General features: G+C 45.1%; 1 protein-coding gene across 2 annotated transcripts in view; it reads right to left on the bottom strand.

Moving 5' to 3' along the window:
• The window catches only part of ACP6 (acid phosphatase 6, lysophosphatidic), a 26,164-nt gene extending 25,435 nt beyond the window's left edge, over window positions 1-729 (bottom strand). Inside the window, exon 1 of one of the 2 annotated variants that reach the window (XM_004717265.2) lies at window positions 70-729. In XM_004717265.2, the coding sequence (XP_004717322.1) occupies window positions 70-288 (219 nt within the window). In that variant the 5' untranslated portion in view covers window positions 289-729. The remainder of the gene's footprint in view (window positions 1-69) is intronic. The other variant, XM_045283732.1, reaches the window with a different exon arrangement.
• Window positions 730-14,661: the final 13,932 nt, after the last annotated feature.

The following is a 14,661-nucleotide window of genomic DNA, read 5'->3' as shown; positions in this document are numbered from 1 at the left end:
CCAGATCCCCGAGACCAGTCACTGGAACCTCGCCTGACCTGCCCTGACACCGGCTGACCTCTCTCTCACCTGCTCCTCCTGCGGGAGCTGCTTGAGCGGACTCCGAGCTCCGTGTCGGAATACCACCTGCACCATTTTCAGCTCCAGCAGCTTGCGATCGACGGGGCGCCGGGCGGTCTCCTCCTGCACCTGGGCCAGGGCCACCCTCCGCTGGTGGAGGCAGTACGCCAGCGAGGTCAGGACGCCCACCGGGGCCCACCGGCGAAAGCCGAAGACACCCGGGATCATGGTGGTCACAACCCCGGCAGCCCTTGCACGCACGTCGGGGCTCAGCGATCACCCTCAAGTTCTCAGGGACAGACAGGACGCGAACATCCAGCCCCCAAACTGGAGATTGCTGTGACCCCAAGTGTGGAGGGGGACTCCCGTGTGGGAGCCCGAGGAAAGGAGAGGTGGTAGCAGCGAAGCCCTTTCCACTGGAGCCCCGCGGGGCGGGGGTGGTGGTGGTGGGGTTATCCGGGGTCTGCAATGGTCGCTCCCACTGCAGCCTGGCCTCCGGACGTCACCTCCCGGCCAGAGAACCTTCAACTTGAACCTGGCTGGCCTGCAGCTCTTGAGGACAGTAGTAGCTCCCCTGTCGCAGGCGCTCTACTAACAGCCGAAGCGGAGTCTTCTTTTGCTTGAGCAAGCTCCCACCCACTTACTCACCCGCCCAGTGACCTGTCCCAACAGGACTCACGCAGAGGAGCACTGGGAAACGCGTCCCGCCTAGGCGCCCCGTGCGGCGCTCCGAGGTAGAACTACAACTCCCACAAAGCAATGCGCGACGGGGCCCTCACGGGGCGGGGCTTCCTACGCCTCCGCCTCCGCAGACTCACGCCTCCAGGCTTGCAAGGCCAGCCAGTGCCAAGTGTCAGAGCCCGGCTAGGAGCGCAGGGACTTCCCATCGCTGGAACTAGCCATTTGGCTATGCCCACATAGGGAGGAGCGAAAAGACATGATTGAAAGGTGGTTGAAAGGACTCTTGAGTGTAGCGACTGCAGAAGACTTTCTTGTGGTCCTGGAAGGGAGGATGACCCAAGATGAACTACTTAGAACGGAATCGTTTGCGAACCTTGGTCCTGGGCGCTGGTATTCATTGACTGTCCCCCATGTAGGTCTCAACATTTAATCATCGCAGGGGGTGGGGATGGGGGTGGGACTGGACTTTGATGAGAGCACCATAAAACTTCCTTGCAAGATGTTGAGCTACCTTACAAGACATTGAACTACCTCGCAAAACGTTGAGCCACATCAAATAAACAAGCATAAGAAACTCCACTTAAATATATATATATATATATATAAAATGTAATATTGGGGCCCAGGCCAACACTTACATCAAAGAAGCCACCACAAAAATGTGAGACCCCTGATAAGACTGAGCTGAGACCTGGCCGAAGCCCAAAAATTAGCCAAGCCACCTAAAGCCTGAAGAAAACTGATAAGACTTGACTGGGACAGTGAGAACGTCAAAGAACTGGCCAAAATGTCCATTTAAACCCAGGTAGAGACACTCTCTCCAATTCTACCTGGGGTGAGTACACCGATGAGGCAATGCTGATTGGCACTAAGGTGCTAATATGAAATGTGTGAGAAGTGTTGTTATTATGCCTTTACACTCATAGTTGTTATTCTGCCTTTATGCTTATAGTTGTTTGCCCTTAGTAGTTTGAGTAATATTTTAGATTGTTTGATGTGTGTTTGCAGTGAATAAACCGAGCATTCAAAAATGTCTAAGAGCGTTAAGTAATTATTGATCGCGCTGCTCATGACAGACTTGCCTTCCCATGCCCCAGTGATCCATGCACTTCAATTGCCTGGAAGAATGCCATTCTCACTATCTGCCAGTCTGGTTTCTCCAGAGAATAGCTGCTCGAAGCTTCTCCTCCAGCTTTCTACAAGAAGACCTGCACTGTGTCTGTCTCTAGGCAAAGACTGCGAAAGGAGATATTTGTGAATATATGCCATCTAACCATTTAAAAAATAATTTAAAACTCGATCCTTGGGAACAAACAGGACCACATGTGATGTAACATATGTATGGCTCCTAACTTGATTCTACCCTACTTCACAAGCTAGAAGTTTCTGAATGTTCCAGAGTGTGTGCGTGGGGGGAGGGGCTGGGAGGAGGATAATTTTGACCCACTATGTGTTGTCAGAGCTTTCCCCCAGCCCAGGCCATGGATTCACTTATTAGGGACTCACTTTTTGGAGTCTTGTTTTGTGTCCTGATGTCATTAGATGTGGAACGCTGTTTTATCATGGTCCCAGTAAACTTTCAAGAGCACTAGGCAACGCTGCTTCATAACGTGGATAACGGGACTTCCAAAAGTTCATGGAAAATGTTCATTATCTTGTCATTCCCTTTTTCTATGAACTTCTTGAAGCCCCTCTGTGTATCCAAATGTGGCCCCAAAGGTTGGAAAGAGCCAACCATTCTGTAAGACCTTGGTACAGCTTCAGCGTAAGAAACTGAATACCAGCCCCAAACCCAATGTGGCCTAGGTCAGTTCTGGCCCATGGTGACCTCGGGGCTCAGAATGGAACTGAGCTCCGCAGAGCTTTTCTTGGCTGGAAGAAGAGCACCAGGCCTTCTGCTGGTTGGGTTAGGTTACTAGTAAAATGCAAACCGTTGCTGCACCCAGGGTGTTTCTTAGCGTGAAGAGCCCTAGAAATTCAGCAGATTCAACTGCCTGGGCATTTTCGCACCCTGTCGCAGCACTGTAATGTTGACATCTGGGTGCCAATGTATTCGGCAATCATGGACTGGGCAACTCTCACCCACTGTGTTAGTCCAAGTAGAGCAGAGAAACACATTCATATGTGTATAAGAAAGAACTTTATACATAAGAGCAATTGAATATTGAGAAAACATCCCAGCCCAGTCCAGATCAAGTCCCTAAGTCGGATATTAGCCCATATGTCCGATACCAATCTATAAATTCCTCTTCAGACTCACACAACACATTCAATGATGAATGCAGAAAGCTCACAGGCTAGTGGGTGGAAAGTCTTATGGATACAGTGTCAGTGGAAGCATCTCAGCGCTGGCAGGGGTCTCCATGTGGCTCCTTCAGCCCCAGGGCTCTAGTGTAGCTCCATGTGTCTTCTCAACAGGAATGTCTCCCAGGCAGGGAGTGTCCCACCTCCAGGAAGCTATTTATCTTAGCGCCTCCAAATGAGGTCATCAAGCTATGACTGATTAACAGCCTAAACTCCACCTAAACTTCACTCAAGTCTCAAATTGACAGCAGATTATGTAACTACCACACCCACACTCTGCACTCTGGCAGCCTTGGCACCACATCTCTACTGTACCACTAATAACTATAACAGGTTTTGCCAGGCATGGATGTGTGTGTGTGGGGGGGAGGGGGGGCGGTGGCAGGGGAGAGGGGAAGAAGGATGAAATGAGTTAACAGCAGCTCTCTGCAGGAAGCTGGAGCAAGTGAGGCTGAAAATGGACAGATTCCATGTGGTAGTTAAAAGCATTGTTTCTCAGCATATGAGAGACAATCCTGTTGAAATATTTTATGAGTGTAGTATGGTGGTAGTGTATGGTGGTAGTGGGAGCTGGAGTTTAAAAGAGAGGCCAGAAGCCCTTGAACTCATGCACTGGGGACAGGCCTGGGAAAAGACAAGACAAGAGCACTGGGCAACACTGAGTGACGGTTGTTACGACCCAGGTTTACCAGCAGGCAGGGATGGCTTGGGAAACAAGCCCTTCTCCACCAAGTTGTCTTCAGAGGGTTCCGTTTAACATTGTGCAAAATATGTGGTTGTAACCATAAGACTAGATAAAAAGTTACCACATTTACCACTTTATCTCCAGGAATGAGCACAGTGTTCCATCAATATTTGTGTATGGTGTATGGTAAGTGCTCCATAAATATTTGTAGTATATATCAGAGGACTGTTGTTGAAGACATTGCCAATTAGATCACTAATTGCTCTCCATAGAAACCATCCAAGAAATTTGTTTTAGATCAAGTGTTGGCCATAGAATAAGCATTAAGAAATATGAGGACCACCCTTCCTTCCATTCTGTTTTGGTGCCAGGAGGCAAATACTTAGCAGTAGCAACTGTTTAGACCCTGATGGCTCAACACTCAGTTGCCAACCTTTTGGCTGGCAGTTCAAACCCACTCAGCAGCAGCGAAGGAGAAAGAGCTTGTGAGCTGATCCTGCAAAGACGATAGACAGCCTCCCTTAAAACCCAACCCAATCCTACGGGGACAGTTCTACATTGTCACGTGGGGTTGCTATGAATTGACATTGACTCTATCACACCAAACAACAACAGCAACACCCACCATAAAGGTCCCTGGTGGAGGAAACAGCATGTGCTGGACAACGGACAGGCTTGAATCCATCCAGCAGTGCTGCAGAAGAAAGGCCTGGTGGTCGGTCTGCTTTGTTAAGATTACAGCTATTGAAAGCCCCATGCGGTGCAGTTCTACTCTGACTCTCAGGGGGCTGCTATGAGTCGGAATGGACTCAACAGGAGTGGCTTTGGCCACTGCAAGGGCGACCTCTCACTCCTGAGTATCGCCATCGATTGGAAGGAAAGCTGCAGAAGGCAGAGTGGGGAGTTGTTGCCGCAATCCAGTGGTGAACTGTTCAGGAGGTGGAGTCAACTGGTCAGTGAAGGGTAGGAAGGAGTAGAGGATGGCTCCTAGATTTCTGGCGAGGGTGACTTGCAGATAATGCCAAACACTTAAGACGTTGGTGAGGAAAACGTTGGAAGCTAATTGTAGTTGTGCAGATGAAGAGGCACCTATAGGGGCCTTGGTGGTGTACTGGTTACACATTGGGCTGCTAACTGCAAGGTCAGCAGTTTGAAACCACCAGCTACTCCTTGGGAGAAGATGAGGCTTTCTACTCCCATGAAGAGTTACGGTCTCGGAAACTGACAGGGAGCAGTCCTCTCCTGTCCGGTAGGGTTGCTATGAGTTGGCATTGACTGGATGGCAACGAGGTGTTTTCTTTTTTAATAAGGAGGCTGGCTTCACAGTAGATTAAGCATTGTGCCCACATTTGTGCCCATTCCAATAGCCTCTCCACAGGAGAAAGATGAAGCCGTCTCTTTCTGTAAAGATCGACAGCGTTGCAATTGCTATGGAGCCGTTCTACTCTGTCTGACAAGGTTGCTATGGCGTGAAGCAGACCCAGTGGTGGTGAGTGTGGTGCAAGACATCTCAAAGAATGCTTGCATCTCTCAAGCTGAGAGAACGGAATAAAAAATTCAAGTTTAAAGTTCTAATATTGAAGAATTCTATGGACAGCCTATTGAATGATTCAGTAAGCATCAAACAAAGATGGAAGAAATATACAGCATCCTTGTCCCTGAGAGAATTGGTCAACATTGAAAAATCTCAGCAGTCTGCATATGTTCAAGAACCACTGGTACTGAAGGAAGAAGCCCAAGCTGCACCGAAGGCACTGGGGAGAAACAACGCTCTAGGCATTGACAGACTACCAACTGAAAGGTTTTAACCAGTGGATGCAACCCCGGAAGCACTCACTAGTCTATGCCAAGAAATTAGTAAGACAGTTACCTGCTCAGCTGACTGGAAGAGATCCATATTTGTGCTCATTCCAAAGAAAAAGGGAAAAAGTTATCAAACAATATCATTAATACCACACACAAAGTTTTGCTGGAGATAATTAAAAAGCAGTTTCAGTAATACATTGACAAGAAATGGCCAAAAGTTCAAGTTGGATTCAGAAGAGGACATGGAATGAGAGGCATCACTGCTGACGTCAAATGGCTCTTGAATGAAAGCCGAGAGCACCACAAAGATGTTTACATGCATCTTATTGACTATGTGAAGGCATTCAACGGTGTGGCTCCAGAACATTTCATTTTGCTCATGCATAGGACGTCATGCATCCATGAAGATGCAGTTGTTTGAGTGGAACAAGGGGGTATTATTTGGCTTAAAATCAGGAAAGGTTTATGTTCTATGCTTTCAACATCTTTATGCTTAGCAAATAATCGAAGAAGTTGGACTATATGAAGAAGAACAGAACGTCAGGAGTGGAGAAAGACTTATGAGCAATCTCCATTACGCAGATGACACCATCAAACGACGGGTTGCATTGGGCAGATCTGCAGAAGACCTCTTTAAGGTGCTCAGAAGCAAAGACGTCACTTTGAGGACTAAGGTGCACCTGACTCAAGCCCTTTTGGGATTTCCAACGAATGAGAAAACTGGGAGAAGAACCATTGCCTTTGAATGATGGTGTTGGAAAGAATGTTGACTACACCACCGGGGCCAGGAGAACAAACACCTCTGTCTTGGGGGGGAAACTGCATCCAGGATGTTTCTTAGACGCAAAGGTGGCCAGACTTTGAGCATATTCTCAGGAGGTTCAGTCCCTGGAGAAAGACATCCTGCTTGGTAGAGATCAGCAAAAAGGAGGCCGACTGAACAAGATCGACAGGCACCATGGCTGCAACAGTAGCTCGAACAGCAATGGTCATGAGGATGGCAGAGGGCCAGGCAGAGTTTCATTCTGTTGGTCACAGGGTCACTGTGGGTTGAAACTAACAGCACCTACCAACAACAATATGAAATCTATAAATAGACATACCATGTAGGTAGTTAATTATGTGAGTCTTGAACTCAGAATAGGTTTATATCAGCAACATACTGGTGTATGTGGGATTCATCTCCATATATTAGACAACTGAAAAAATGGGAGTGGATAAGATGCCCAGGGTGAGTGGGTAGAGTGGGGACTAGAACAGGACTCTGATGAACCTCAATATTTAAGGGAAGAGCAGAGGAACCTAAGGTGGAGATTGAGAAGAAATGGTAAAGAGACTAACAAAAAAAAGAAAGAAAAATGCCAAGTGGGATATCAACAAGGCCCAGGATACAAAGGTCTCAAGAGAGAGTGACGACTAGGCAACTGGATGCCGATAGCATGGGAGTCATTCCAGTTGAGGACGGTTATTCTCCCACCTTATGGTATATCAGAATCAGATCGCCTCGAGTGTTTGCTAGAACACACAATCCAGGGTACCAATATATTTTACGTGATTCAAGTGGAACCCAAGACCCTGCGTTTTAAACAAGTGCCCCAGGAGATTCTGATGATGTAGGAGTTCTTTGGATCATACTTTGAGAACAACTCAAAGAAAGTCCAAGAAGGGAATATTTTAATATGAGAGAATATTTTATAAAGTGGGAGAAAATTGCCAGTGGTGAATAAGTAATCAAGATGACAGAAATAGAATACTTGGTAGAAAAAAACTTCCTAAGGAAGTGGGAGAGCACAACCTCTAAGGGACTGAGGGACAAGGTGATGCAGGAGGAAGAGTCAACCTTGGGCAGGAGAGTCTCTCCTACATTTAGCTCAGCCTTGAGTAGGAGGTCACCTCTGTCATTAAGATGAAAAAGAGGGGGTCCAGATGTATGTCAAGGCAGGTGACTGGTAGTTTCACCTCCAAAGAATTATTTCCTCCAGTGATATCTTCGGCAGACTTGGGAAAGAGAAAAAAACGATCAACAATAACAACAACAACAACAACGACAGCAAAAACAAACCTTGCAGAGGGGTCTAGGGGAGGAGATGAGCCAGTCACAGGGCGATGCAACAATGATGAGAAATACAACCTTCCTCTAGTTCCTAAAGGTTTCCTCCCCGCTCCCACTACCATGACTCGAATTCTATCTTGCAAGACTGGCTAGACCAGTCTGGTACAGATAGGAACTGAAAATACAGGGAATCCAGGACGGATGAGCCCTATAGGACCAGTGGTGTGAGTGGCAAAACAGGGAGGGTAAAGGGAGAATGGGTAGGGAAGAGGGAACCGATTACATGGGACTGTGTGTGACCTCCTCCCTGGGGGACAGACAACCAGAGGGTGGATGAAGGGGGACGTCGGACAGGGCAAGATATGACAAAATACCCATTTATAAACTATCAAGGGCTCATGCGGGAGAGGGGAGCGGGGAGGAAGGGGAAAAATGAGGACTTAATATTGGGGGTTTAAATGGAGGGAAAATGTTTTGAGAAACGATGTACAAATGCGCTTTACACAATTGATGTGTGTATGGATTGGGATAACAGTTGTATGAGCCCCTAATAAAATGTTAAAAACAAACAAACAAACAAACAAACAAACCTAAACCTACCCCACGGCTATTGAATCAATTCTTACTCAACAGAGTTTTTGTATAGACTCAACAATTCTATGCAACAGAGTTGAACTGCTCTGTAGGGTTTCTGGGGCTAAATCTTTACGGTAGCAAAACGCTTGCTCTCTCTTCCTTGAAGAGGCTTGTGGGTCCCAACAGCTGACCTTCAGTTAACAACCCAAATGTCAAACTCACTGTACTGTCCACACCAACTACCATCAAGTCATTGGGCTCTGGGTCTATAGATGTTGTGGGAGCAGATAAGTTCATCTTCTCACTCAGAGCAGCTGGTGGGTTTGAACTGCTGATCACGTGATTAGCAGTCCAACCCTGACTGGACAGCCCCAAGAGAGCTCTTTGTATTACCATGGATCCAATATAACAACAGTGAAAATCAAATATTGAGGACTTACCATACACCTACTAAACCTTGAATTGTCTGATTCAAAATGATCAGTACCAGTCCATTTCAGCTCAATAATGCCTAGGATATTGATCGTCAGTCAATTTAGACTTCTCCAGTCTGAAGTTGCTCAAATATGAAATCATGATACATTGATAATTATTGGAAATTGGAATGTGAAAGTTGGAAACAAGCAGGAAGGGACAGTAGTTGGAAAACATGGCCTTGATGACGTTAACGGAGTTGGAGACATGATAGAGTCTTGCTAGATTAACAACTTCTGCATCACCAATCCCTCTCTTTCTACAACATAAACAGGGATTGTATATGTGGGCCTCTCCAGACGACTACACTGGAATCAAATGGACTACGTCTGAAGGAAGTGATGATTGAGGAGCTGATATCAGCGGCCAAAACAAGGCCAGTGTCTGACTGTGGAAAAGACCATCAATTGCTCAGGCGATAAGTTCAGGTTGAAGTTGAAAAGAATTAAAATAGGTGTAAGAAAGCCAAAATAAGACCTTGAGTATATCCCACCTGAATTTAGAGGCCACCTCTACAATTGATTTGACAGATTGCACACTAATGATAGCAGACGGGATGAGCTGCGGGATGGCATCAAGAACATCACACCTGAGAAAAGCAAGCGGTTATTCAAAACACAAGGAAGAAAGAAGAGATCGAACTGGATGGCAGAAGAAACTCTGAAACATGCTCTTGAATGTAGAGTAGTTAAAACAAATGGAATAAATGATGAAATAAAAAAGCGGTGTCAAAAATGTCCAAGGGCAACTGGAGAAGGAAAAAGCAGCACATTGTAATGAAATGGGCGAAGACTTAGAAAGCCACAAAGAAAAAACACATTCAGCGCAACTCAAGCTGAAAGAACTGGAGGAAAAAAATTAAGTCTCAAGCTGAAGTACTGAAGAATTAACACTACTGAATGGTGAAGGAAGCAGTAAAAGACAATGGAAGGAATACACAGTCGCTGTACCAAAAAGAACTGGACTAATTCAGCCATTTCAAGAGAAAGTATATGATTAAGAACTCAAGGAAGAAGTCCAAGTTTCACAGAAGGCATTTGCTGAAAATTAGACTCCAGGAATAAGGGATTACCAACTGAAATGTTTCAATAAGCCAATGAAGCAATGGAAGCACTGACTCATGAGGGTATTGGGAAGACAGCTACTTGACCGAGGAACTGGAAGAGGTCCATGTTCATGCCTATTTCAAAGAAAGGCGATCCAACAGGAGGCAGAAATCATCAAACAATATCATTAATATCACATGCAAGTAAAATTTTGCTGAAGATAATCCAACAACTGTTGCAACAGTACATAGACAAGGAGCTTCCAGAAATGGGAGCTGCATTCAGAAGAGGATGTGGCATGAGGGATATCATTGCTGACTTCAGATGAATCTTGGCAGAAAACAAAGAATATGAAAAAAAGGGCTTGCTTGTGTTTTATTGACTGTGCCAAAGGCATTTGACTGTGGATCATAGCAAACTATGAGTCACCTTGAGAAGAATGAGAATTCTAGAACACTTCATTGCGCTCACAAAGAACCTGTACATAGGCCAAGAAGCAGTCAGAGGAATGACATAAGGCAATACTGTATGGTTTAAAATCAAGAGAGGTGTGTGTCGGGGTGGCATCCTTTCACCCTATTTACTCAATGTGTATGTTCTGCAAATAATCCAAGAAGGTTGATTCTGTGAAGAAGAATGCAGCATCAGGATTGGAGGAAGACTTACTTAAAACAACGTGTGATATAAGATGACCAGCTTTGCTTCCTGAAAGTGAAAAGTACACGAAGCGATTGCTGATGAAGATCAAGGATTGCAGCCTTTAGTATGGACTGCAACTTAATGTAAAGAAAACCCATATCCTCACAACTGAATCAACAAGCAACGTCACGGTAAATGGAGAGAAGATTTAAGTTGTGAAGGATTTCCTTTTGCTTTTGATCCACAGCCAATGCACATAGAGATATTAAACGATGTATTGAAGATATTAAACGATGTATTACATTAGGCAAATCTGCACAAGGAAAGTATTGTAGGAGACCACTGTTATTAGCAAAAGAACCAAAACACACACTTTCAGTACAAAGGGAATCAACTTGGAAGTTTACTAAGGGAAGGAGGGCAACAGAGGGGTGATAGAGCAATAGACTAAATCATTGACGGGAATTAACTTGGGTAAAGGGGTTTTGTAACCCACAAGAGGGAGGAGAGAAATTCAAGGAGGGGTGGAGGGAGTATGGTAAGCTACTGGGTAGCATGGAGGGTGGATGGGGCCCGTTGACAATTAATTAAAGTGCTGAAAGTGATGGTCAGAGATATAAATCTTCCACCTAAATCCACAATTAAAAAACATTTAAAAGTAAAACAAAGTCTTGTGTAGCAGATTTGGCTAGTGAGAGAGAGAGAGAGAGAGACAGAGAGAGAGAGAAAGAATGTCATTTTGAAGAATAAAGTGTGCCTAACATGAACCATGGTATTTTCTATCGCCTCCTATGCATGTCCAAGTTGGCCAAATGAGGAAGAAGGCAGAAGAAGCATTTGAATTACGTTGGTGAATATTGCAAGTACCATAGGCTGCCAGAAGAACAAGCTCATCTATCTTGGAAGAAGTCCAGGTCCTTAGAAGTGAGGATGGTGAGACTTCATCTCCCACACTTTGGATATGTGATTAGGAGAAACCACACTCGGGAAAAGGACAGCATGTTTGGTAAAATAGAAGGTCATCGAAGATGAGGAAGACTGTCGAGATGATGGATCGACACGATGGTTGCAACAATGGGCTCAAACATAACAAGTATTGTGAGGATGGCACAGTACCGGGGGGCAGTTTGCTCTGTTGCGCACAGGGTCCCTGTGAGCCGGAACTAATTCAATGGCACTAACACCAACTACCACCACCACATACCTGTCGTTATGCCAAATCCTTTGCATACAAGATGCCATTTAACCCTCATACTGACTCAATTGGCCGAGTCCTATTTTCCTTTCAAAGGGTCCCTGGTGGCACTATTGAGTAAGGGTTGGGGTGCTAACTGCAAGGTCAACAGTTTGAAACCATCAGCTGGTCTTTGGGAGAAAGATGAGGCTATCTGCTCCCACGGATTCGCAACCTTGGACACTCTCTAGAGGGTCATGATAAATCGGAATGGATTCAATGGTGTCCCTGGGTGTTACCATTTCACAGTGAAAGAAACTAAGGATAGAGAGTTGAGGGAGAACTTGCGCAGAGGCCCAATGTCCATCTGGTATCTTAATACTTAACATATATGTACATAAACCTATATCCCTAGCATTATATAGTGGTATATTTACATATATAAATGCCTGTATTTATACAGGTTTCAGGTCCTTCTTTATCTGAAGTGGTGAAGGCTGAGACCAAAGGTACTAGAGACTGGCACAGTGACAAGACTATGGGGTCCTTCTGTTCATCTGGTCTTATAGAACTGTAAGACAGAATGACAGGTGGGCTGGTTTCCTGGCCCACCAAGGCAGAAGCCAAGGGACCACATGATTGAGAGGCGGAGGACGGGAGAGAGCTTTGGCTGGCCTCGGAGGAGAGGAACTGCTGTGGACTAGTGACTGCATCCTCACTGTTTACTACCCTGACTTGTGATAGCTTATTAACTTCCCTAATAAACTCCCATAATTGTGAGTTCTACTGTGAATTCTGTGTGGCCATGCAACAAATGATCCAACCTAGCCTAGAAGTAGAGTGGGAAGAAGGAATGGTTAGTAGCAGAGCAGTCAAAGGAGGCTGGAGCATGTCAGCGTGTCTGACCCCTGCCTCTTGGCAATAGAGAAGCCAGAGGAGGTCGGATAAGACCAGCTATGCCATTTATTGAAGCCTTTTTTCCTAGTCCATGCTGAAACTGCACATGCGGTCCATTGGCCAAGATACACTAAGAAATTACAGAAAAGAGATCTCAAAACACAGAATCCAGAATAGATACACCCCTCGGGAACAATAATGGGAGTAGCGATACCATGAGGGTAGGGAGAAGGGGGAGAAAGGGGAAACGGATTGCAATTATTGACATATCACTCCTCCCCTCTCACCCCCCAGGGGGACAAATAACAGAAACGTGGGTGAAGTAGACAGTGGACAGTGTAAGAAATGACAAAAATAATAATTTATAAGTTGTCAAGGGGTCACGAAGGTGGGAGGGTGGGGAGGGAGGGAAAAAAGAGGAGCTGATACCAAAGGGTCAAGTAGAAAGAAAATGTTTTGTAAAGGATGGCAACATATGTACAAATGTGCTTGATACAATTGATGTATGGATTGTTATAAGAGCTGTAAGAGCCCCCAATAAATTATTTATTTAAAAAAATAATTATAATTTTATTTCACTTTTAGTCTTAAGTTTTTTGTTTTTTTTAGTCTTAAGTTTTATATATTTTATGTATTATTTATTTTGAACAGTATACTAGAATAACAAATCATGTTTAATGACTATATTTCAGTATATTTTAGACTATACTTACACTTAGGAATTTGGGGCACTATATTTAAAATTCATTAAACACCTAGTTTTAATGATTTCAAATCTTGACATTAATACGAAATTATGTTGGAATTCGACTCTAGTAGTTAAATGACTCTTCACTGTGGCACTGGAAGTCTTTCCCAGGCAGCCGCCTGTCCACATTCCCAGCATCCCTCCCACCATTCCCATTCTAGGGTGACTATATTTCTCCACGTGTCCTGTTCTGAATAGTCATTGTGTCTGGCTACCTCTTTTCCTTTGTTTGAGGCCACTTACCCTACCTCTATCCACAAGGTTTACACTGAACAAGTGCAACGGGTTGGTAGAATGGAATCTTTCCACACATTCAATTTTGCTTCCCATGGTCTCTTTAAAGCTGCACCAGGGGGCAATTAGTCCCTTGTCCCTAGGGAGGGGGGAGCCTCATAAAGTCAAGTGACAATCAAGAATCAAGGTTGAAGTCTCACTTCCTGCTTGAGCTGGCTGCAGGCTTGTAAGTAGCATCAAGTCAAGTTCAACTCACAGCAACCCATATGACAGTGTAGAACTGTCGTAAAGTGTTTCCTAGGCTCTCATCAAGGAGCTCTGGTAGTGTAGTGGGTTATGCATTAAGCTGCTAGCCAGAGTCTGTGGTTCAAACTCATCAGTCACTACTCCAACAGAGAACGATGAGCTTGTCTTCATCTACAAAGATGTAATGTCTAAGAATCCCCAAGTTCCACCTTGTTCTATAGGGTTGCTAGGAGTTGAAACTGACTAGATGGCAGTGAGTGTGGGGTTTTGAAGGCTGCAATCATTAAAAACTGCAAGAGACAGATATTAAGGGGCAGAATGCCAGGTCTGTTTTCCTGAAGAACCACTGGTGGGCATGAATTTGCACCTTTTGGTTAGCAGTTGAGCACTTCACCACTGTACCATCAGGGTTCATTGGCTGCAGGTAGGAGCCTGATATTGGAAGACAAGAGAGAGGAAGGGGCCCTTGGCATATTTTTCTTGCCTCCTCCTTTGTTCCTTCTCTTCTTCCATTTTATTAAAGCTGATTCTGACCCCTCCAGGGTCTGGAGCTTGGGAGAGAGTAAAGGGAAGGGGTTCATCAAAGTTCTTAGTTGACATTAAGCTCCTCAGATCGCTTCATCAAAGTCCCATCCTCTGGTTTGAGGTAAGGAGCACACAGCCCTCTTCTGCCCCTTTCCTCCTGAAAGGAGTAGATAGAACTCTTCCTTTCCAATAGTTCTCTCCAAAGAAATTGTTTTCAACCCCCAACTCCCCAGCTAGCATTCCTTTATGCCACCAGTATCAGTGACAAGTTCAGAGTTATCTACACCCCTCCCCTCTGCCTTACCATCTAACTTAAAAGCATTTGCATTTCAGGCCCAACACAGCTCTCTGAAATGTGCTTCACCAGAAGCTTTCACCACCACAAGAAGAAATCTTCAGAATGTTGCTTAGAGTCATTCAGGATATGAGGGAATTGATACAGAGGAAGGATGAAAAAATAGAGGATAGAGTCAACTTACTGAAGGGAAATACGAGAGTTAAGGGAAGATGCAG

Source organism: Echinops telfairi, unplaced genomic scaffold (assembly GCF_000313985.2).
Source record: "Echinops telfairi isolate 266 unplaced genomic scaffold, ASM31398v2 ScPeMD7_7466;HRSCAF=8504, whole genome shotgun sequence".
Lineage (NCBI taxonomy): Eukaryota > Metazoa > Chordata > Mammalia > Afrosoricida > Tenrecidae > Echinops > Echinops telfairi.
The sequence above is the reverse complement of the archived record's forward strand: the minus strand, read 5'-3'. Positions and strand labels throughout refer to the sequence as shown.